The sequence below is a fragment of the Populus alba genome, chromosome 8 (genome assembly GCF_005239225.2).
Source record: "Populus alba chromosome 8, ASM523922v2, whole genome shotgun sequence".
In the NCBI taxonomy this organism is placed as follows: Eukaryota; Viridiplantae; Streptophyta; class Magnoliopsida; order Malpighiales; family Salicaceae; genus Populus; species Populus alba.
Genome location: NC_133291.1, coordinates 6,522,974 through 6,547,433, shown reverse-complemented (window position 1 = coordinate 6,547,433; position 24,460 = coordinate 6,522,974). Strand labels below are relative to the sequence as shown.

At 35.2% G+C, this 24,460-nt stretch overlaps 3 protein-coding genes across 5 annotated transcripts; 1 reads left to right on the top strand and 2 right to left on the bottom strand.

Moving 5' to 3' along the window:
• Positions 1-395: 395 nt before the first annotated feature.
• On the top strand, positions 396-2,206 carry LOC118062424 (galactinol synthase 1). Its single transcript, XM_035076167.2, has 4 exons — positions 396-791; positions 1,049-1,369; positions 1,535-1,669; positions 1,762-2,206. Exons 1-4 carry the CDS (start codon positions 486-488, stop codon positions 1,975-1,977), a joined length of 978 nt encoding a protein of 325 aa, XP_034932058.1. The 5' UTR covers positions 396-485; the 3' UTR covers positions 1,978-2,206.
• Positions 2,207-9,566: 7,360 nt separating this feature from the next.
• LOC118062423 (dihydrolipoyl dehydrogenase 2, mitochondrial) lies at positions 9,567-12,258 on the bottom strand. Its single transcript, XM_035076166.2, has 2 exons — positions 11,904-12,258; positions 9,567-10,950 (listed from the first exon to the last, which is right to left on the bottom strand). Exons 1-2 carry the CDS (start codon positions 12,186-12,188, stop codon positions 9,700-9,702), a joined length of 1,536 nt encoding a protein of 511 aa, XP_034932057.1. The 5' UTR covers positions 12,189-12,258; the 3' UTR covers positions 9,567-9,699.
• A 1,504-nt stretch (positions 12,259-13,762) lies between these two features.
• On the bottom strand, positions 13,763-16,077 carry LOC118062422 (probable protein phosphatase 2C 2). 3 transcript variants are annotated; one of them, XM_073410712.1, is made up of 3 exons: positions 15,785-16,077; positions 15,449-15,509; positions 13,763-15,055 (listed from the first exon to the last, which is right to left on the bottom strand). In XM_073410712.1, exons 1-3 carry the CDS (start codon positions 15,919-15,921, stop codon positions 14,081-14,083), a joined length of 1,173 nt encoding a protein of 390 aa, XP_073266813.1. In that variant the 5' UTR covers positions 15,922-16,077; the 3' UTR covers positions 13,763-14,080. The 3 variants fall into 3 exon arrangements, with proteins under 3 accessions (XP_073266813.1, XP_034932056.1, XP_073266814.1); XM_035076165.2 differs by lacking the exon at positions 15,449-15,509 and having other exon boundaries at positions 15,784-16,077; XM_073410713.1 differs by lacking the exons at positions 15,449-15,509; positions 15,785-16,077 and adding an exon at positions 15,208-15,442.
• Between the last annotated feature and the right edge of the window lie 8,383 nt (positions 16,078-24,460).

The window sequence follows — 24,460 nt, the reverse complement described above, 5'->3', positions numbered from 1 at the left end:
GAATTATTAATTTGTTATACCTAAAATTAATCTCATGTAAATTAGAGGAGAATTTGTATATCGATACATTTAAGTGTGGATGCCATTAATACTGGAAGTCGAGACTTTCCTGAATATTATTTGCTCACCTTTGAAACTTTTTTTTTTATCAATCTATAAAGAAACAAAAAAGGGAAAACGTCGCCTTCCGTTTTAAGGTGTCAAATGCTCAAATTGGCAAGTGTAACCTTTAAAAATCCAACAGCATACCTTTACTTTCCACGTTTTGGAATCTAAATGAACATTTATGAAAATAGATACACAAAATATCATCTTACCCTAAATTAGCTCCTTGCCATTTTCACCACACGACCATTCGATGCTTATATATATAAATATGGGCACACTCCATGCCCTAAAACTCACGCCAAACTTCCATTAGTCTTTCTTTGTTTTCATTGCTTTCTTTGTTACTGGTCATCTTTCTTGATCACCTTATTTAAAAAATGTCTCCCAATTCCATAATGGAGCCTACGACGAACTTGCAGAAGAGAGCATATGTTACGTTCTTGGCCGGAAACGGTGATTATGTGAAAGGTGTGGTGGGTTTAGCCAAGGGTTTAAGAAAAGTGAAATCTGCATACCCTCTTGTGGTCGCTATTTTGCCTGATGTGCCCGAGGAGCACCGCGAGATTCTAGAATCTCAGGGCTGTATCATCCGTGAGATTGAGCCCGTGTATCCACCAGAGAACCAGACTCAGTTTTCCATGGCTTATTATGTGATTAACTACTCAAAACTTCGTATTTGGGAGGTAATTAGCTAATCAACCCTAATCGTCAACTATTATTTTCTTGATATGTTACTATTATTGTTGGCCATAGGCATTAGCCATCCAATTGTCTAAACGTGGGCTGTTATCAAGTCTCTCAACTTGTGTTCTAGAGAAGCACGCATGACATATCCCTAATCAAAATTACTAAAGTTTTTTTTTTTTTTGCATGATGGATTTATATGCTGATGTGATGGCCTCTAATTCACTATCTAATGTGGTTCCCTTGTGGTTTGTAGTTTGTGGACTATGGGAAGATGATATACTTGGATGGTGATATTCAAGTCTTTGAGAATATTGATCATCTTTTCGAGAAGCCAACTGGATATTTTTATGCTGTGAAGGACTGTTTTTGTGAGAAGACATGGAGTACCTCTCCTCAGTATCAGATCAAATACTGCCAGCAATGCCCTGAAAAAGTTCAGTGGCCTTTGGAGATGGGCTCTCCCCCTCCTCTATACTTTAATGCTGGCATGTTTCTCTATGAACCTAAGCTGGAGACTTACTTTGATCTCTTGGAGACCCTCAAAGTCACCACCCCTACCTCATTTGCTGAGCAGGTAATTAATCTGGCCTGTTTAGGATATTTATTATCACTATTTTTTGGAAGGCTTTCTTATATATATACACCCTTATTTTTCGGATATTCCAGAAAAGAAGTGGTAGATTTTTCATTTTTTAATTAATTTATCATCACCCTTATTTTTTTTACTTGTGATTTGCAGGATTTTCTGAACATGTTCTTCAGGGATGTATTCCAGCCTATCCCTCCTGTCTACAACCTTGTTTCGGCTATGCTGTGGCGCCATCCTGATAAATTCGACCTTGACGAAGTGAAGGTTGTCCATTACTGTGCTGCGGTAAGAGAATTCACTGTTATAAGTACAGTTCTTTCAACATATTGATCTATATAGATATTTTAATTGATTTTCATTTTTGTTCAAACTTCTAGGGTGCAAAGCCATGGAGGTATACTGGAAAAGAAGAAAACATGGATCGAGAGGACATCAAGGTTTTGGTGAAAAAATGGTGGGAAATATACGAGGATGAGTCCCTGGATTACAAGAATGCCACTGTGCCCGTTGCTCAAGAAAAACTTGGACCCCTAATGGCGGCATTGACTGGGGATGGGGTGGTTAACCACATGAATCTACCATCTGCAGCTTAATCTTGATTTCTAGCTAGCTAGTGTGTTTGGAGCATTAGTTTTTAGCCAATATATATATAAATACTATAAATTATTAAGTACAGGGATTAGGGCATTTATTTACTAGCCCTATATGCTTTTTTAGTTTGATTGTGATCACTGATGAAAGTGGAATATATATATGAAACCTTCGACATCTATAAAGTTGGAAAACTAAGAATAAAGAGAATATTAAGATAAATTATCTTTACTTGTTTTTCCCCTTAATTCTACCTTTCATTGTTCTTAAACATTCTGTTCTTTTGTTCGTATATCCTTCTACATTCTCCCTCCCTCCCTCTCTCTCTCTTTGAATAAGCCAGAGAAATTCATTAAAATTCCAAAGGAGCAAAAGGCCAGATTCTACTCAATTCGTTTTTGCCGAAGAGACCCGTGTCTCCCAGCTCTTCCAAGAGTTGTAAAGAATAAAAAACAAAGCTATCAGGAAAAGAAATGTGTTGGGCCTATTAAATGAATAGTATTAAAACATGGGCCAAAGATCCAGGCTGGTGACCCAAATGGTGAATTTCCATGTATGGAAGCCCAAGCTCTGGAAACAAGTGATGAAATCTCTCTGTTTTTTTTTAATACATCAATTCTAACGTGAACGTACCTCACATTATAACTACATAAACGAGTAATAAGAGTTCAAATCCTGAATCTCAAAACGAGTTTTGCAATTCTTTAATACTAATTTAATGTTGTTGTTTTTTTCAAAGAAAAATACAATAATCATTTAAGCTTGCGATTGTGAATTATCCCAGTCCTCAAGGACCATGAATTCAGAACTGTATATTGAAAGTTATTCTCAAAAAAAAAAAAAAAAAAAGAAGGAAGGAAGGAAGGAAGAAGAAGAAAAGGAAAGGAACTGAATACTGAGTGAAAATTAGGCTAGTTCTAGAAAAGGTACGCCCATGGATTTACCGGTTTACTTGTAAATTAGTTTAGAGCTAGATATGTTGCTCATGCTTTGCATTTTTGTTGTGAACAAATATATATATATATATATATATATATATATATATATATATATATATATATATATATGATAGGTTATTTTTTTTTTTAATTTTCAAGTCATTGGTTCATGTGGTAATTTAAATAATAAAAACAACAACAATAATAAATAAACTATAAAAAAAACAATGAAAAAAAAATAAAAAAACACACCTGAAGCTATTTGGATTATCAAACAATCCAATCTTAACCTATTTGAAGCAAAACTTCTTTTTTTTTAAAAAAAAAGAGTAAAACAGTTTTTTAAAAAAAGCATATAGCATTGGCTTAAAAAAAAAAAGAAAAAATCAAGCAAACTTAGATGAATTTCTTAAACTTAGTCTAATATAAATAACTTGTAACTTGTTAAATCATGAACCCAAGTTCAATTAAGAAGCTTAAAAGTCATTCAATTTAATTTTAAAAAATAAAATCATTGAAAAAATATTAATAAAAAAACTTATAAAAGAAAATGAACAACATAAAAGACAGAAATGAGCTAAAATGTAACAGGAAAAAACTCAATGAGAATGAAATTTAAAAAAAAAATGATCACGAACAAAAGAAATTGCAATTAAAAGAATGAGGACTGAACTTGAAAGATAAAAAAATCACAGGTGATGAAATTAAAATTTATTTGTAATATGATGGATAATTTATAGATTAAAAAATAATAGGGGGTAAAATAAAAAAAATACTATTGAGGGCTAATCCAATAAAATTAAACAAGAAAAATAATAAAATAAAAGTTAAAAATAGTGTATAAAAGAAAAAATAAAACATTAATTTTTTTTATAAAAAAAACAAGACAAGCTCAACAAATCTCTTAAACATGATTTAATCTCTAAAAATCATATCCCGTGAAATCTTTACCTACATTGTTTACCTATATTGTCACAATGTCTTGTGATAGACTATTTTGTCTACTAAATTTTCATGGGTAATAAATCGGCCTGACCATTTTACAAGAATAAATCATGTAGAACATGTTTGAAAGTATGATTATTGTTGTTTTTTAAAAAAATTTTACTCAAAAATGTATTAAAATAACTTTTTAAAAAAATTATTTTTGATATCAACATATCAAAAATAATCTAAAAATATCAAAAAATATATTAATTTTAAAAAAAAATAAAATAAAATTTAATTTTTTTTAAAAATAATTTTAAAACATAAAAATAAATAAATCGTGTTGTAATGTGCGATAAATGTTGTCTTGGATTCTGAATGCTTGTGCTTTCTTGTGTTTCTGTTTCTTAGTTCGAAGGGAGTGCTGCTATTCCTAAGAAATAAAGCCGGTGCGAGATAATATGGGGTTTCGACAGAGATCAATCCTAGTTAGTTTCTATCATTATTGTTTCTGAGTAAAACTAATACATGAATGCTGTTGTTTTTCCATTTTATGCTGTGATTAATTTCAGTTCTGGTATTTTCTGTTTTTCATTTTATGTCGTTGTCTTGGTGTGACACTCACCATTCATGCGCTTCCATGGCTGACTCTATACTCTTCCGATATCACACGCGACAGGGAAGAAATAAAGAACTACTGAGAAGTAAAGAACGACGACTTGTATGGAAATTTAAGAAGGGAGTAGAAATGAAATCATTTCAATATATATAATTTATCTAATATATATAGTGTGTGAAAGATTTTAAGCAATATAAATGAACTCTATGACCAATCTATTTAAATAATTGAAATCAATTTTAACACAAGATTAAAATGAACGGCTTTTAGTGTGGATAATATGGATGCCTATATAAAATAAATCCTCATACTTGAAACAAGAGGGCTTGCAGACCACAGAATAGATAAAAGCATTTAAGAGAAACCTCCACACCAAGAAAACTGGGGACATGAAAGCCGAAGCCATATTCACGTCTAGATGTTGCAACAGCTTCCGTAGAGCTGAACATAAACAAGAGAAACTTCATGGCTTAGCTCAAATGCAAAGAGGGCGGCTGGAGCCAATTTGGCCAAGCAAGCTCAGCCGACAGACATGACGTCGTAATGAATACTTCAACACCCAATTACAAAATGAAGACAGTTGTCATTTGAGGTATTAACCCAGCGGTTGAAGAGACTTGTTTTTTTTCTCGGCATCCTGGATTCAAATCTCACCGTGCACGCCTGTTACCCCCGTGATGCCTTACATGTTCACTGGGTTTGCAGGATATTCAGTGAGCCGTGAGATTAGTCGTGGTGCGCGCAAACTGTCCTGAACATCCATGTAAATCAAAAAAAAAATAAAATGAAGACAGTTGCCACTTGCCAGCCGTGTATCAACGTTATCACATGATAAGGATAACATCAACTATGGACATTACTTTTGTAATTCTTTTTTTTTTTCTTCTCCAAATGTGTTCCTCCCTGTAAGCAACTCAACACCTAATTCTACCCCCAGCTCAGACATTACCACCAAGCTATCACTCACCGCCATTAACACTACGTCCCAATTGCCCCTTAAACTTACAGGAACAAATTATCCTTCATGGCGAGCACAATTCACCTCTCTGCTTATTGGTTATGATCTCCTTGGCTATGTGGATGGCTCATTGGCTCCTCAACCTGTCCACCTCGAAGTACTTCCAACTCTACTATTGCAGCTCCCTCCATTTCACCTGCATACCAGCACTGGTATTGTCAGGACAAACTACTTCTCAATGCGATATTTTCGTCTGTGTCGGAAAACGTCATGCCACTTGTGGCCACAGCTGACACGTCCCGAGAAGCTTGGAGCACACTTGCTCGTCTGTTTGCAAATCGCTCACGGACTAGAGTCCTGCAGTTGAAGGAAACTCTCACATCCAGCCAACGTGGTACCCGTTCATTCTCTGAGTTTTTGAAATCTGTCAAATCTATTGCAGATGAACTAGCACTCATTGACACACCTTTAACCAATGATGATCTTACGCTCCACATTCTTAATGGACTTGGTGCTGAATTTCGCGACATTGCAGGCCCTATCAGGGCTCGCGAATCCTCCCTCAGCTTTGAGGAACATGATCTCCTTATTGGTTATGAAGCAGATCTCAAACGACTAAAAGCCACCTCCCCCATTCTAGTGGCAACTGCCAATACCTCCTATCGCAGAGGCACTTCCTCTTCCAGATTCAAAAATCGCAGACTGCAACAAAGAACAACAAAACAAGTAATTCTAATAATATATAATTTATTTATCTAAAAATATCAACAATTATATTTATGAGATTTACTAATGAAACCCCCTCAATTATCAATGGATTCAGATACTATGCTTTATTTGTGGATCATTTTACCAAATATAGTTGGCTATTTCCCTTGCATAACAAATCAGATGTGCATGGCAACTATTTTTCAACAACTTATCCCTCTCCTTGAACGTCAACTAGTCACAAGGTCAAGAATCTGTATTCTGATAATGGTGGCGAATTCCTAAAACTCAAAACCCTTTCTCCTTTCCCATGGAATTAGCCATCTTACGACTGCACCTCACACACCACAGCAGAATGGCACTGTTGAAAGGCGTCATCCACACATTGTCGAGATTGTTTTGACACTCCTACATTGTGCACACATGCCACTGTCCTACTGGCCTCTAGCCTTCAAAATTGCTGTTCACTCGATAAACAGACTGCCTACACCTATTCTTGCCTTCCTAAGTCCACGTAATTCAATTCGCTATTTTAGATAGTTGTATTATATACTAAACAAAACAATTTTTTTTTTATAGAGTTGTTTGATGTATTTTAGGATAATACAAAAAATAATTTTATTCTACAAGATTGTTCTAGTGAAGAATTTTTTTGTTCACTAAAATGGATAAAACAATAGGCTAATTCTCTATTAATTTTTAAAAATTAATAAAAAAAGTTGTTTAACATTGAACTTGGCTTGGAACTTAAATGAATATATAGAAATATTTTAGGGATTAAGTTGAGGTTCCCTATCTTTAAAATTCCATGATTTGGTCTTATGCTATTGTTAAAAAATGGAATCTCACACTTGGACTCGTAAAACAATGACAAGTATATTTTTAAGGGATAGCTAGATCGTGACTTGTATATGTGCAATGGAAATCTAAAAGGGGTGTGGCCTTCTAAACAAAATAGTACGAGGACCAAGATCAATAATTTTAAGTTTCCGCTGATAAAAAATTCAGGAAAGATTTTGAAATATCAGAGACTTAGAAGTTTAACTATCAAATTCACGTAGTAATTTAATTTTATGGAAATTAAAATTAATTTAATATTTTATCTGAAAATATATTAAAATTATGTATTTTTTTATTTTTTAAAAAAATTATTTTTATATCACTGTATTAAAATGATTTGAAAACAAAAAAAATAAAGGAAAAGTTAAAAAAATATTAATTTATTTTTTAAATATTTTTAAAACAAAAATATACCTCGGAGAAAGCCACTGTGATCGACTACGCCCTCGCGCTTGCTAAACTGTAAAATTGTAACGGGCTAGACTTCTACTATCGTGCTGTAGCCCTGCGTGTTATGAAAAGGTGGATAGATTATGTGATATGCAATAATCTCTGGAGTTGAGCCTCCAAGTATTTATTTATAGTACTGCCTGTCTATATATGTTGAGCTATTTGGGACGAGTTCATGTCTCCTTGTACCAAGGAGTACGGGCTAGAGCCAAGTAGAAACCTGAATCCATCTTGGTATTTCCTCAACTATATACAGCTAAATTAAATAAAATATAGAGTGTTTGTGATGAACTTGTTCATATATGCCATTTGTTTTTCTTGCCTGATCAATATTTGTCTGCGTTGTTGAATCAACGCTTTGGTTGCCGCAAATGCTTCTGCAGTTTTGATTGGCACCCATGTTGTTAGCTCTTCTTCTTCTTCTTTTCAATAAACCATATATATATATATATATATATTAAAAGGCATTAAATTGATGAAGAAACCCGAAAAGTACAAAAAGCAAGCTGCAACAAAGAATAACAAAACAAGTAATTCTAATATTATATAATTTATTTATCGAAAAATATCAACAATTATATTTATGAGATTTACTAATGAAATCCCCTTAAGTAATGCATAAGATATCTATCTTATGATTATTATTATCATTATTTTTTTATCATTTTCCTCGAACTTTTATCCTTAATTCTCAAGAATTTTAAGTTAAATATCTAATACAATTTTATTAACACGATTTGATGTAGTTTCGGTAGTGTTTTAGTTGGTTAATTGATATTGATTAGTAATTCTTTGTTTCACGAGAATTATGAAATTAATTGATGTATTTATTTTCATTGTTTTTATGCTTTTATTTTTTATTTTTCTTACTGATTTTAATTGACATGTTTTTTTCCTTTTGTATAATTTGACTCTTTTTTTTTTTTCAAACTTGACAGATATGCGAGAGGATTTGTGATGTAATCACACTTCCTAGCAACTCCAATTTGCAGTGAACATGGGGAAGGCCTCATGATTTTGCTTGCAGCAGAAGGGATGGTTTGTTTTTGTTGTGCGGTCAAGGATTTCTGTTCGATGAGCAGAGTGATGGATAAGTGGTCATCAAGGAACTTCCTATGAAATCTTTGGTTGCTTCGTAAAGAGGAGATTTGGAGAGAATTGTCTTATCTGCAGCAAACGTTTGTCGTCCTCTTTCCAACTTTTAGCAGATGGTTTTCTGGTCTGTGGTTGTCGGGAGCTTAGAGCAGCTACCGATGTAAACATGATGGATTGAATCTTTCCATTTTTCATCTCTTTTCATCATGCAATACATGTTTTACCTCCCTTTACATTTCCTTTGCGGAGGCACGAGGATTAGAGGGCTTGTAGTAAATCCAATACAGCACCTCCAGTTCCCTCTTAGGGCTAATAAATAGTCTTTTCAGTTCAATATACTTTTCCTCTTGCCAATAGTATTGCTCGGAGCTCCTAGGGGATCTTTGTCGCGGCGTCCGCTCACTGGTGTGAAATTATATCAACTCTCAACTCCATCTAGAGATAATCACACAAGCATAGGAACTCATTCCCGTTTGAAAATTGGATGTTTTAAATTGCCGGTAATGGAGGCATGCAAGCATTCATGAGAAGGCTCGAGAGAAGAACTTGTGACCCTCTAGTCCTTGCATGGCGCAATATGCCATCTTAGATTTCTTCTATACATCTCTTGGGGAAGGAAAAGGATCAGAGCACATTCCGAATTCTGAGCATTAGGTAAGACGATTTAGATACTATGGAACACTCAAATCAAATGGCTGATTCTTAACTTTTCGAAAGGTGATTGATGGCCTGCGTTTGTGACTGGGCGGAAGATAAGTATGGAACATTTCACAGCTCACTTGTGACAGAAACGAACAATAACAAAAAAAACCAACGGCTCCACGACTAAAATGTATCCATGCCACAGATAGGCTGGAATTGAATTACTTATTCTATCATTTGGGTAGGATCCCAATATACCAACAGCTGAAATGCCAATTTTTTGAACAAAAAATAAAAACAACTGCAACGGCAATTCATGAGAACACAAGGTCTCACTAGTAATGGCCATTGACTCAAAATGCATGCACTCATCTCATCACGAATGCTGAACGTGTTTAGTTATTCTCATGTAGATGCAAGGAAATGAACAGTAAATTTCTTTTCAAATCTCATCAAATAAACGATGAGCAAAGCAGAGGGCAGTTTTACTAAGCCATTCGCAAGGTCTTTCAGCAAAAATGAAAAAGAAAGGTAATAATCAATCCTTCTAGATGTGAATGGGCTTGTCATGAGTGGCCATGGCAGCTTCCTTCAATGCCTCACTCATTGTTGGATGAGCGTGGCATACACGAGCTATGTCCTCACTAGAAGCATCATAAGTAAGAGCCAGCGCGGCCTCGTGAATGAGCTCTCCAGCATTAGGTGCCATGATATGGACTCCCAATATTTTGTCTGTCTCTTTCTCAGCAATTATCTTGACTAGCCCTTCAGCATCGTCAATTGCCTTGGCACGACTGTTTGCCAAGAGAGGGAACTTCCCAACACGGTACTCAACACCAAGTGCCTTGACCTGCTCTTCAGTCTTACCAACAGATGCAACCTCAGGATGTGTATATACAACTCCAGGGACCTTATCATAGTCAACGTGGCCGTGCTTGCCTGCTATGAATTCCACACAAGCAACTCCATCCTCTTCTGCCTTGTGGGCTAACATTGGGCCTGGAATCACATCCCCAATAGCAAAGACACCAGAAACATTTGTTGCAAACCTTTCATTGACAGGAATTCGTCCAACCTTGTCAGTTTCCACACCAATCTTGTCCAGTCCAAGTCCAGCAGTGAATGGAGTCCTACCAGCAGAGACAAGAACCACATCAGCTTCAAGAGTTGTCTGGTCACCGCCAGATGCTGGTTCAAGTGTCAACTTCACACCATCTCCAGAAGTATCAACTCCTACAACCTTAGTTTTGAGCATGAATTTCATCTTCTGCTTCTCAAGCATGCGTTGAAATTGCTTGCGAACTTCCCCATCCATGCTTGGGACAATATCCGGAGCAAACTCAACGACGGTGACTTCTGAACCAAGTCGGCGCCACACTGAGCCCATCTCAAGTCCAATATAGCCTGCCCCAATGACCACAAGTTTCTTTGGAATCTTTTTCAGAGCCAAAGCACCAGTAGAAGATACGATTTTCTCTTCGTCGATGGTAATCCCAGGCAGAGACTTTACATCAGAACCTGTGGCAATTATGATATTCTTGCCTTTCACAACAGTGTTTGCACCATCAACAGTGTCCACTGACACCTCAGATGGGGAGATGAACTTGCCATATCCTTTGACATAGTTGACTTTGTTCTTCTTGAATAAACCTTCAATACCTCGAGTAAGGGTAGACACAGCTTTGTCTTTTTGGGCCATCATGGCAGGTAAATCAACCTCAACAGAAGAGAACTTCACTCCATGGCTAGCAAATGAATGTTGGGCTTCATGGAACATGTGTGATGAGTGAAGAAGTGCCTGATAATAAGAAGGGTTGGATAAATTCCAAATGTGAAATATGTTACGCATGCAAACATTTTTCCCAATGCTAGTCAAAGAGTTTGGCTATAAGAAAGAACAATAAAACTACAAAAGATAGGTTAAATAACTAAATACAATGAATACATAAATGAGTTGACAACCCAGGATTAATACTTCTGGTTGTTAACTTCAAAGGCACAAATACACAATTCATAACATGTAGAATTCTAGAACACTTTAGACTAACTAATATAAACAAGCTGGTTACAAAACAAATCACCATGTCAACCACAGATGTAAAACATACAATCAGTAGAACTAATCAGACAACTTAAAAGTTCCATTTGGATAGTCTAAAAAGGTGTTTGAGAGTGTGGTAACGGTTGCGGTTCAAAATGTTTTTTGTCTGGAAACATATCAAAATAATATTTATTTTATTTTTTAAAAAAATTATTTGAAAACATAAAAAAAATATTACGTAAAAAAACAAAAGAAAATTTTCTAATTTTTTGGGAAACATGGTTTCAATCAGCGTTACCAACCTAAATCCACTGCCTAACAGGGATTAATTGCAGGATACTTTGGGCCTTCAATACACTGCAAAATGAACTTTCACGGAAGGAGATCAAGATGTTGAATCCAATAACAAACAAAATCTTCTACTGTTTCTATTCCTTCCATTAAACAGTCAAAAACCTCTCCAATAGCCAAAGCATAATTTGTTCGAAAATTCGATAACCAGTAAAATACACAACAAGAAATCTCTATCAAAAAAGCAATCAGAAAAATTCCCATTTCCGACGGAAAACCCATCAATCAAATTCAGGTAACAAACAATACCAACAGATCTGAAAGCAAACAAAATATAAAATCTCACAGAAACAAACACAACCCAACAACTTTAACACAAAAACAGATCAAAAAGAGAAACCAAAACAAAAGGGAATTACCTTTGAAGGGATACAGCCGACATTAAGACAAGTGCCACCAAGAGTACCACGTTTTTCAATACAAGTAGTTTTGAGTCCCAACTGGGCAGCTTTAATAGCAGCCACATAGCCACCCGGTCCACCACCGATGATAACTACATCGTTCTCTTCAGATCCCGAGGTAGCAAACCCACGAGAGAATTTAGTGAGGGAATAAGAAAACTTGAAAGCATCAGCACTTGAAGAATTTGATAAGTTTCTTGTTAAAAAGAAAGCCTTTCTCCTTGCAATACTTGCCATCGCCATTTGTGTTTGTCTGGTAGAATCGGTGTCGCTCTTTGTCTATGTTATTCGAGTTTTTTATTTTTGGTCTCCTCGGGACTGCGGGTTTTGACAACTCGGAGGCTAGAATATTTCGACAAATTTCAAAGTGGTCCCAAACCATAACTAGAATCTCAATGGTATCCTCAAAGATTTTTTTTTTTTTTGTCTCAATTAAGTTTCAAAGGATTTATATTTTCAATTAAGTTTCAAAGCATTTATGTTTTCAATTAAGCTTTTTGTCTAAAATCTTCAAGATTTTTAGGGAGAAAATAAAAATACACTGTAAAATTACATTATTTATCTGGAACTTTATAAAATATTAAGAAAAAAAATAGAAGTGGTTGAAGAACTCAATTGAGAAACCCTCTAGAGTAAGAAATTTATTTAAGGACCACAATAAAAATACCAATACATTTTCGAACTATTATTTTAAATTACTAATGCTAAATTTATCTCCAATCTCCAATTGAGTCTCACACAATACATTTATATATATTCATACATTTCTCAAAAACATTAGCAAGTTTTTCTTGATCTATTAAATTTGAAAGTGGGACGATAATTGAAACTAAAATAAACACTACCCTACGGAGAAAAAACTACAAATCATATATAATCTAACAGCTGGTGAGGTATGATAGAATATTATAAAAAAGGTTTTTGCTTTTTACTTTTCTTAGGGTAGAAATCAAGTGTATCTTATTTTATAACTAGCTGAGCTGTTCTTTCCTTTACTGTTTTGGTTTTGATGTAATGGCAGACGGTGGCGTTTCTATTCTTCGATTGAATTGAGGCCTGTCCTTGACTTAAACATTGAACATGAACCATTTATGAAAAGCAGATTTGTGGGTCATCGGCTAATATATAACGTTTAGGTACTTAATTTCCTATTCATAAAGAATTGGAGGTCCGGTTTGATTTTGATGCCTTCCAAAATTTACAAATGTACAGTATTTTCTAATGGGGGTGTTGCCCCTAGAGATGGTGTCTATTCAACAGTTTGAACGGTTGAGATCTATTGGTCAAGATGAACTTTTTCTTAGGTGGGTTAGGAAGATAACAAATCAAACGGTCCTATCTATGCCAAGTACAAAATATCGATGTAGATTTTGTTTATTGAAATTCTAGTAAATGGTGGCCTTAGAAATCCTAGCATTACCCTTTCCTTATACATGCCTGGTGGTGGTGGTGGCGAGCTTAGACAACAATTCCTGCTAAGATGATGAGGCCTTTGTGTGCCACTACTAAAGCCAGCTCGAACGAAATTTGTCGTGAAACCATTTGATCGATTTTGTGAACGAGGTTCGGATGCTGGAAACCAACAAGGATGGCGAAAATGAAAAATATCCTTTGGCTTTGGGACAAAATAGGAGAGGCAAATTCTCAAAAGGGGTTGCACGTGAATATCAAAGCCCTCCCGACGAGCGAAAAAAATAAAAAATCCGTATGTAAATAAGGTTCCTATAGTTCTTACTTGTAAAACAATTTCTTTTATTAAACATCGCTCAGTTTCTCAAGAATTAGACTTGTAACTAGGACTGCATTCAAGAGGCACATGACACATAAGTTGAAGTCTCATTTCATTATTCCCATGGACAGGTAAACAGGGATGATTTGTACAAGAGAAAACAAAGAAAAAAGACAACAGGCCATCGCCTTGAGCGGAACCCAATGAAAACAAAATAACCTTGCACTGTCAGTAAACAACAACAAAGAGTAGCATTTCACTTGGTGTATTAACCTAACCCCGCCCGCTCCTCTACCCTACAAAACCGCTGGCTGTTTTTCTTAAACATCCGAAACAGTCACAGCAGATGAAAATCCTTTACCATAGCAAACATCAGTAAATAACGTGAAATAATTTGTATGCACATTCAATTGCCTTCGAGCGAGCTCTTCAGCTTGCTCCAAGCCTCAGAGAGACGGGAGCACCTCAACCTTCGGCTCTGAGGTTCGCATGACTCAACAGGATTAGGTGAAGCAAAGCAGACAACAACAGCAGTGAGATTATCAGCTGAATGGAGGCGTGATGCTTCCATGACTAGTTCTCTGGCACTATGTTCTGGGTCATCATGCAGCCTAAGCCCACGACGGACAAGGCTGACAGCATGCTGGCTTGACATAACATCCCAGATACCATCACAACCAATAATCAAGAATTCATCAGCCTCCGTTAACATAAACTGTTGAACCTCTGGCTCAGCAGTGAGAGGTGATGTGGAGCCAGCTCGAAGCTTAAAATCCCAATCTCCAAGGGCTCGAGTAACAGAAAGAGAAGGCTTGTGATCTTGAGACACATCAACAAGATATTCACCTTCAACACGACCACCCAACTCCTCAACCCGTCTGCGTTCTGGCAAAGAAGAAGGCTTGTGATCTTGAGACACATCAACGGCTACGCCTTTCCTACAGAGAACAGCTCGACAGTCACCAGCATTTGCAACCACTAAATGCCTTCCAAGAACTAGGGCAGTCAATGCTGTTGTTCCACACGAACTGCTAGCAATGCTTTTATCAGCCAATGCAGAGTCAGCCTGTAAAAACGCTTCCCTATGGGAATTTAACAGTGCTCCTAGGAAGACATCATCGACAACAGATGTTTGTGGCAAGCGAACATCTTCAAAAAACAACCTCACAGCATTCCTCTTGACATAAGCAGCTGCATCACGCCCTCCATGACCATCAAAAACTGCATAAAAAGAGCTCGGACACTTGAAATAAGAACCCAGATGGGCAGATAGATCATCAATCCTAACGTGTTCATCATCCATAGACGGCCTTGATCCAATATCTGCATGGCTACCAGAACGGATGCAAGGAAAAGGCTTGGCAGCAGAAGACTCCACAACCTACAATGCAAGAGACAAAGAGGTAAGTACATGTTCGGAGAAATCAATTGTAAAGCAGAAAATACAATGATACAACATTTTAAATAAATAAACTGCGCTATGGACAAGAAAGCATGTGAAAAAAAGATGATAACAAACCCAAAATAACTCACTAACACATAAAGCGCAATAGGTTGTAGAGATTTCAAGGCAAATTCCAACTCCTTAACACTGTTTTCATTAAGCCCCGCATATTAAATTGTACAACCCTTTTGACTTCATGAGCTAGGATTCAACACCTGATAAATCAAGGGAAAACCCATGATTTATAGCTGAAAACCCCCAAATTATACCAAAAAGAAATAAATCTAATCCTATTATCCTTAACCATAAAGTAAAAGGCAAGTATCTAACTTGTAATCCTTGACTAATCAATCGCCTTATGACACCATTCAGCACCGAACAAATTGCCCCCCAAACACAAACAACAATAAATTTTCAGTTAGGGACCGAATTTCCACCAGAACACACGCGGAATCAATAAAACTTGGCAGTCCAATTATCTCGAGAAACCCAAAAAAAAAAAAACGAAGTTAAAAAACAAACGCCCAATTTAGATTCTTCCTTAAAAAGGGAATCACAAACTGCTATTAACTAAAAAAGAAAAATCTTGAAATCCACAAAAAGAAAGTAACTTCAAGCAAAAAATAAAGAAACCGATAATAAATCTTGAGAATTAAAGAACGTACCGTCTCAAAACGCGAGACTTCTGTGGAAATCGAATCAAAAACCGGAGTTGAAGGAGCCATGTTCAGCTGATCTTTAGCCAGGAAAAGTTGATACTGCACATCAATAACATTGCACATTATCTCGGTTGTTTCCTTCATTGTTTTACTACTCACAAAGATTTTCTGGTGAAGGAACAATTGTTTTGAGATAAAAAAAGAGAATAACAGACGTAAGGAAGAAGGGAACAGAAGGATGAATAATAAAAGAGAAAACAGGGGTGCATAAGGGATGATAGAATAACTTGTTCTGGATTATAAAATTAACTAGAAATCTAAAATGCGTGGTAATTTTACTGTATGTATAAAACACTGTGGGCGTGCATTTTTGCAATTTCATTTCGGTCCTAAAGGATTTATTTTGTGCAATTTGATCCTAATTGAAGGCCAATTGCTTTTAATTTCTTAGTCAAGGGTGAAATTAAAAGAAGAGGACCAGGATAAAAAAGGCGTCAAACATGGATCGCGTGTTAAAAGTTTCAGGAAAGATACATTTTGGTCCTTTAACTTTAAACATTACACAAATCTTCAAATTTTGGTACCTTAATTTTTCTCTAATTCAATTTAGATACAAAAGTTCATTTTTAATCCCTGGTTGAGAGAGAAAAGAAAAAGGTTGTTGGATTTCAGAGATAGAGAGAGAAAGGTTGGTGACACCGATTGAGACCACTAAAACGGTCAATATTTTGTGTTAAATGGTTCAATTTGATGAGGGGAATTCATATTAGATTTTTTTACTTTGAAAGTTCATGAAAAATACATATTCACAATCGGGTAAATTTTTAGTTTAGGGTTTATTTTGGTTTAGTGGCATGTTTTGGTTTTTTTAAAGTCATGAATAAGTTTATCATGGATTCTAAAATGTTTTTGTAGGTGTTCTTAGTCAAAATGGGTTAAAAAATAGAATTTTTTAGTAAAAAAAAAAATTAAGCCTCAATTTTTAGGCAACCATAATAAATCAAACAACGTGTTGTTAGTTTTTTTTTTTCAAAAAATATTAAGGCGGATGACATGTCATCCACCCAAATCTAACAAAAAAAATAAGAGCTTAGTCATAGAAACTAGCCTAACTTTTCAAGCCTAGTCTTATATATAGGCAGAAATAGAGAACGAGAGCAGGGTCTCGTGCCTTTTAGATTGATATATCAAAACGGTGCGTAATAAGTAAAGTAAAGCTCAAGTAAGTAACAGTAACTTCTATTTTGAATGCTTTCTTACCTCAAGAATTCTCCTCCCTTAATAACCTCCATGTTCTCAAGGTTGAAAGTTGGAACCTGAGTTTTATTTTCTCGACGTATTCCTTGCAGCTTGTTGACAAACCTTGCCAATGAATTAAGAATTGTGTAGCAGCTTGTTGACCTCTCTTGATTATCCTGCGATCCATAATTGCTTGTGATTGTAACAATGGCTCTCGGGTCCATTAGGTAAGCTTTTATGCACCACCTTATTTTTCATGATCTTCTTTAATAAAGAGACATGAAAAACATGATGGATGTTTGATGATGATGGGAGGTCTAGCTTGTAGGCTACTTCACCAATCCTCTTGATTACTACATAAGGACCGTAGTATTTAGCCGCTAACTTGTGGTGATGCTGCTGCATTGATTTCTATTTGTATGGCTGTAGCTTTAAGTAAACTGAATCTCCTACTTGTAGGACCTTGTCGCTTCTCTTCTTGTTAGCCAATTACCTCATTTGGTTCTGTGACTGGAGTAGATTTTGATGTACTGTCTGTAGCATCTTTTCCCTTATTTGGAGGTAATAATCCACTGCCTCTACTACTGAATCTTTAGAAAAATACGGTATGTGTATTGGAGGTAGAAACCCATATAATATTTCATAGGGTGTGAACTTGGTAGCTGTGTGAAAATTGGTGTTGTACCACCATCCACTCAAACCCAACCATTTACACCACTGTGATGGAACCTCCCTTGTCATACACCTGAGATACCCTTCGATGCACCTATTAACGACCTCAGTTTACCCATCCGATTGAGGGTGATAAGTTGTGGAATAATGAAGGTTGACCCCTTGTAGGCTGAATAATTCCTTCTAAAACTGACTAAGAAAAATGGAGTCACGATCACTTACTATGGTCGCCGGCAATCCATGTAGTTTGTAGATTGATTCGATAAAGGTTTTGGCGACTGTGTTGGCGCTGTAAGGGTGTGAAAGTGCCATAAAATATGCATATTTACTGAACCTATTCACCACGACAAATATCACTTCCTTGCCCTCTGATTTCGGTAGGCCAGTTATGAAATCCATGCTTATGTCTGTGAATGGGTGCAACTAGAATTGGCAGAGGTTGTAACAATCCTGACGTGGCCACATTCTCGGTTTTGTATTGTTGACATGTTGGACACTCTCTCACATATTGTCTTATTTGTTTTTGCTGTTTTTCCCAGTAGAATATGCTGGTCACCCTAGCTGTGGTGACTGTAGACCCTGAGTGTCTCCCCAAGGTTGTATCATGATACATATTTATGAGCTGATGTTGGAGTGCTATGTTGTTCCCCACTACTAGTTTTCCTTTTCTGAACAAGCAATCGTCCTATCATTTGTACTAAGGGTGAGTAGCCTGGTCCCTTGTTAAGTCTTGGATGATGGATTGAATCTTGCTATCCTCATTCCAGGATCTTTTGATATCAACTACTAAAGGAATCGACACCGCGGACAAGGTCAAGGCCTGAAGCTCACTGCTGGTGACTCTTGAAAGAGCGTCTGCTGCCACATTTTCTTTTCCCTTTTGAAATTCAATTTCATAATCGAAGCCCGGCAGTTTAGTTAACCATAAATGTTGAGAGGGAGAAGATAACTTTTGGTCCAAAAAATACTTAAGACTCACATAGTCAGTTCTGATTTTGAAAGTCTTACCCAATAGGTACTGCTTTCACTTGGTTACTGCTTGCAGAATGGCTAACATTTCCCTTTCGTAGGTAGACAACCCCTGCTGCCTTGGCCCTAACCCCTTATTGATATATGCTATCGGATGCCCCTTCTATATTAAGACTGCCCTAATGCCTAACCCTGATGCATCCGTCTCAATGATAAAAAGCTTGCTGATGTCGGGTAGGGATAAAACAGGAGGATTAATCATTGCTTTCTTTAAGGTTTCAAAAGCCACGGTAACCTCCTGGTTCCAACCCATAGCATCCTTTTTAAGAAGTTTGGTGAGGGGTCTACAAACAAGGCCATACCCCTTTATAAACTTTCTGTAATATCTCGTGAGCCCTAGGAACCCCCTTAATTGTTTGATGTTTTGAGGTAATGACCATTTTTTAATTGCTTGTAGTTTCTCCGGTTCAGTAGCCACTCCATCTTTATAGATGACATGACCCAAATACTCCACCTTGTCATCACCAAAGACGTACTTGCTCTCCTTCGCTACCAGCTGGTATGTCTTGAGTATTGCAAAAACTACATACAGATGCTCTATATGTTCTGTGTATGACTTGTTGTAAATTAGAATATCATCAAAAAATACTAGAACAAACCTCCTTAAATGAGCTCTAAACACTTCATTCATATAGCATTGCAAGGTAGCAGGAGTGTTAGTAAGATCGAAGGGCATCACTAAAAACTTGTAGTGTCTGTTGTATGTCCTAAAGGCCGTTTTGTGGATGTATTTGGAGCTCATCCGAATTTGATGGTAGCCGGAGCGTAAATCCAATTTTGAAAACACTATTGCATATGTTAACTCTTCCAGTAGTTCTTCAATTAGAGGAATGGGAAATTTATTTTTTATTATCAACTTGTTGAGGGCCCTATAGTCGACACACAGCCTCCACGTAAGGTCTTTTTTCTTCACAAGCACGACAGGGGATGCCAAAGGACTGTGGCTAGGTTGGGACTGTTCCAGCACTAACCATTTCTGAGATCATCCCTTCTACCATATCTTTCTACAGACTATAATACTTGTATGGTCGGAGATTGACAGATTGGGCTCCCTCCTTCAATGGAATGGTGTGATTTTCGGGTCTATTTAGGGGTAACCCTGTCAATGAAGTGAATACGTCCTGGTAGAGATTGAGTAGATTTTGTAAGACTTCTTTTTCTTCTTTGTTGAGATTCTACCCTATCAGCAATGCCTTTACCCTCTCTGTTTCTTGAACCAGTGATAAACTACATAGGCTAACACCCGTTATTCCACTACTGTTGTCCAGTAATCCACTCATTTGTCCATATTGGACTGATTGTAACTTCACCGGCTCATTTCCCTTTAAGATCACTCTCTGTTCCTGCCAAAAGAAACTTATCCACATACTCCTATAGTTGTACATGATGTCTCCAAGGGTAGCCAACCATTGAACCCTAAGACCATATCACAGACATCCAATTCCATCACTAAGACATCGATCACAAAATAATTACCTTGCATCTTCCACCTGAAGTTTTTGCATATGGACGAGCATAACATTTTCCCCCTATTGGCCACCTTAATTGTTACTGGATTAATAGGGATTTGTTTACATTGTAATTTATTGGCAACCTCAACGTTCATAAAGTTGTGAGTACTACCAGAATCTATCAAAATAAAAATAGGTAGTTTATGCAACCTTCCTGTTACCTTAAGAGTGTAACAGTCTGGAACCCCTTCTAAGGCATTCATGGAAATGTGTGGTTCTGTGCCTTCTAATTCCTCCATCTCCCTCACAGACTCTACTACACTGTCCTTGTTCTCCACCTCATCTTCCACTAAGCAAATGGAATAAAGCTTTTTTGTTCTATATTTGTGCCCTGGAGTGAACCTATCATCACACCAAAAACACAAACCTTTTGCCCTTCTTTCTTCCATTTCAGTACTCTTGAGAGTTCGGGTTGGTCTTCTTGTAGGCTAGGTAGTAATCCTGGTAATTTAGAGGGTGGTGTATCGTGAGAATTATAAGTTTTGTAGAAGGGTGGTTGTTGAGTTGTCTTGTTGTTGCTGTTAACGGGTAGGGTGGTGTGTTTGATTGACTATTTCTGTAGTTTCTTATATAGGTTAGTTTTCTCTTGCAGGTGGGACAGGTTATAGGCTTGTTTAAGGGATTTTGGTTCAAACATTTTAACCACATTTTTTATTTCTGTTTCTAGTCCTCCTAAAAAGATGCAAGGTAATTGAATTGAATGTTATACTCGTCCATATGCAAAAACTTCAGGTGGAATTTCAGGATTTTAACGGTTTTTAATGTAATTGAATTGAATTGAATTTCAGGATCAAAGAATGTTTCTAATGGTGTCTGTCTTGCTTGTTTGCTTTCGGGGTGAAATCGGAGTGGATTCGGAAATGGGTTTTGTTGAATTTATCTGGGGCTCGGGGGCTGGGTAACCGACACGTGGAGGTCATGACTTTGAAGAGACTGAGACGGGCACGAAACTCGAGATACACACGCGAAATTGTTCGAGTTGAGTGCGAAATGTGAGAACTCGACGGACGATTCCCCTGTCCTTTTATGAAGTTTTTTAGTTTTTTTTTTACTTTGCGGCTTTCTCTTCTTTCTTTTTTTTTATTTTTTTAAATTTTTAATATTTTGTTTTGTTTGTGTACGCGGTGGCTTAAACAGAATAATTGGATGGATTCCTTCGCTTTTACGGTGAAATTTCATTTCCCGCTTTTTAAAGGAAAGGGTTTTGCTGAGATGCAAACTGTTTCTTCCTCTTCAAGCATGTGATTACCCACATGTATATTTTATTTTTACTTTTATTTCTGTTCGTAATGCTGATTAAAAAATCTTGTTTTACACCGCAGCTTTGGTTTCAAATATAGAGAAAAAGGAGTGTTTTATTTTTTAAAGTATTTCTTTTTTTATTAAAAAATAATTTTAACCATTCTCTATTTTGAGCCACAGTCCTAAACTGCTACTAAATTACAAAGCACATCAATAATATGCCAGAAACCTATATTATAAATTGGCTTCGAATTTATTGAAATACGCAATTAATGCAGTACAATTAACCAACTTTTTTAATAAATTAATTAGTTTCTGTTCTTGGATAAAAAAAGAGGGCTGATGGTCTGGAGCTTTCTTACGTGAGAAAAACCCTTATTATACTTCTTGCAATTCTTGCATTAATAATGAACCTGCTGCTTAAAAGTCTAATCCGTAAGGGAAGTCAATTTTTTTTGTATAGTTCAATGGATCTTATCCTAATCCTCGAGCATTAAAAAGGCTTTCTATGTATAATTATTATTATTATTATTGACAAACTAAACTTTCATCAGTGTGTGTATATGTGATTTTTTTAAGGGTATGTTTGTTTCTGTATTTTAAAAGTATTTTTAAAAAAAATTAAAATTTTTTTATTTTTTTATTAACTTTAAATTAATATATTTTTAGCGTTTTCAAATCATTTTGATGAGTTGATGTTAAAAATAATTTTTAAAAAATAAAAAAAAATTATTAACATGTATTTTAACACGAAAAATTATTTGAAAAACAACTGTAACCATATTATCAAATAAACTAGCTTCTCAAAAAAAAACATATTACTTCTTGCATATATTCTTGTGAGCTCGCTAGTTACATTTTTTAAGGTTATTATCTCATAAGTTATCCTGATTTCAATTTAAAAGAAGGATGTTAAGAACATAACACTCGTAAATGCATCAATTGAAATGTGGACTACATCCATATCCTAAACGAGAGAGTAATGGATTTTAATGTATAAAAACTAAACGCTGGTAAGTGTTAGGAGATGTCAGGGAGTGTTATAATAATTATTTTTTAATTGTTTTTTGTTTGAAAATATATTAAAATAATAATTTTTTAATTATTTTAAAATTATTTTGATATAGTACATTAAAATAATCTAAAAACAATAAAAAATTAATTTAAAATAAAAAAAAAATTAAAACAAAAAATAAATGAACTCGGATCACTTTCATCACGATAATTAAGCAGCGTTGAAAGCAAACTTTCTCCAATACTGAGATGAATCAAACTAGTAAATTACTCCTTACAAATATTAGCAATTATCTCTTCTGTTATTGTAAATGACAAAGTTGTGGGATCTGGGAGCAAATTGTGACGAGTAGATGGTACTTCTGGGCTTCATAAAACTTGCATTTTTTTTTAAATGAATTTGTTTTTAGTCAGATAATATATATATATATATATATATATTCTAGGTGGTTATTAATTCTTTTTAAAATTTACTATAAATACTAGAAGAATATTTTATTTTTTCAATATAAAATTTAAAGTCTTTTAATATATATACACTATATATATTTACAAGAAAAAAAAATTTCAATACAAGATAAAATTTTTTAAATTTTATTATTTATAATATGTATAGTTTATATTCATATGAACTATTTTTTAATTTTTTCATATAAAATAGTAAAATTTCAAATATATATTTTTTTAATTTTTCTAAATTAAATCACATCAACCTATACAACCCAAAACTCAAGTCAATCCCTAAGTCAGATGTAATAACAATCTAATAATCTAATAAGTTTCGTCTATAGGCCAAATAGTGGATCAAGCGAGGGAACAATCACATCAACCCATATAACCCAAAACTCAAGTCAATCCCTAAGTCAGATCTAATAACAATCTAATAAGAGGCTGTTTGTTTACGCGTTAAAAATCACATTTAATGTAAAACACAGTAGGCAAGTGTTTGGTAAAGAAAAAACCACTGATTACTGTTCATGGGCCCCATTAATTTTCGTGTTTGGAACGCAAGGTTGAAAGAAGCAGCTGAAGGCTGCTTTTCTTGCACTGTTCAATGAACAGTGCAATTACATGAAAAATGTGCATCAGCACACTGTTTTGTGAACAGTGCAATTCTCTTGCACTGTTCACTCGCACTGCGGTTTTTTTTTTTAAGTGTGTTAAGTTTTTTTTTATAAAAAAAAAAAATTAGTTTAGAGTGAATTTTATACCTGATAATATTTTATCTAATTTTATTATATGTTAAAAAAATTATGAAAATTGTAGTTCTTGTTAGATGTATTTTGTACGTAATGGAATTGTAGATGGTTTTATAGAATAATAAAAAATATTTTATATTAAGTATGATTTATTTTATGATATAATAGCAATAGTTAAATCCACAATATTTAAATTAAAAATCATCAATATTAATATATATTTTTAAAAATTATTTTATAACCTCAATTTCAAAAGCATTCTTAACCAAACACATTAAACTATTTTTTTGTTCAACCTCAATTTCAACTACAGTTTTAACTCAACACCTATTTTTTCAAATAAATTTCAACTAAAAACTTTATAAAACAATTTTTTTCAAACCACAACCACAACATTTATTGCAATACCAAACACACTCTTAGTATCATTTATAGGCCAAATAGTAGATTAAGCGAGGAAACAAGAACCCCGTGAAGAAAACATGCGCTCCACCCATTTTTTTTAAATATAATAAAATATTAACTATCATACATCTTAATAAATATTCGTGTTCTCGCCTTTTGTTTGCATACCATAAACTGAATTTATTTTGATAAATTATCATACAAAACCAAACTATACCAAACTAAAGAAAATTGTTCGCTATTTGAAAGTCTAATCCTTTTCTATTCTCCCGTGTCTTTGACAATTACCGATTTGATTCCGGGAAATTCGGGACAAGCAGATCAAAGAGCAAATTGCATTGCCTGGTTCAATATGCGGAGAGCATGGTGTGG

Coding starts and splice junctions, on each gene's coding strand:
- LOC118062422 (XM_073410712.1), bottom strand. CDS start 15,921: ATGAAGGAAACAACCGAGATAATGTGCAATGTTATTGATGTGCAGTAT. Junction 15,510..15,784: donor GAAGTCTCGCGTTTTGAGAC/GGTACGTTCTTT, acceptor TGTTTGTGTTTG/GGGGGCAATTTGTTCGGTGC. Junction 15,056..15,448: donor TGATTAGTCAAGGATTACAA/GTTAGATACTTG, acceptor CTTGCATTGTAG/GTTGTGGAGTCTTCTGCTGC.
- LOC118062424 (XM_035076167.2), top strand. CDS start 486: ATGTCTCCCAATTCCATAATGGAGCCTACGACGAACTTGCAGAAGAGA. Junction 792..1,048: donor CAAAACTTCGTATTTGGGAG/GTAATTAGCTAA, acceptor TGTGGTTTGTAG/TTTGTGGACTATGGGAAGAT. Junction 1,370..1,534: donor CTACCTCATTTGCTGAGCAG/GTAATTAATCTG, acceptor TGTGATTTGCAG/GATTTTCTGAACATGTTCTT.
- LOC118062423 (XM_035076166.2), bottom strand. CDS start 12,188: ATGGCGATGGCAAGTATTGCAAGGAGAAAGGCTTTCTTTTTAACAAGA. Junction 10,951..11,903: donor TCGGCTGTATCCCTTCAAAG/GTAATTCCCTTT, acceptor TCTTATTATCAG/GCACTTCTTCACTCATCACA.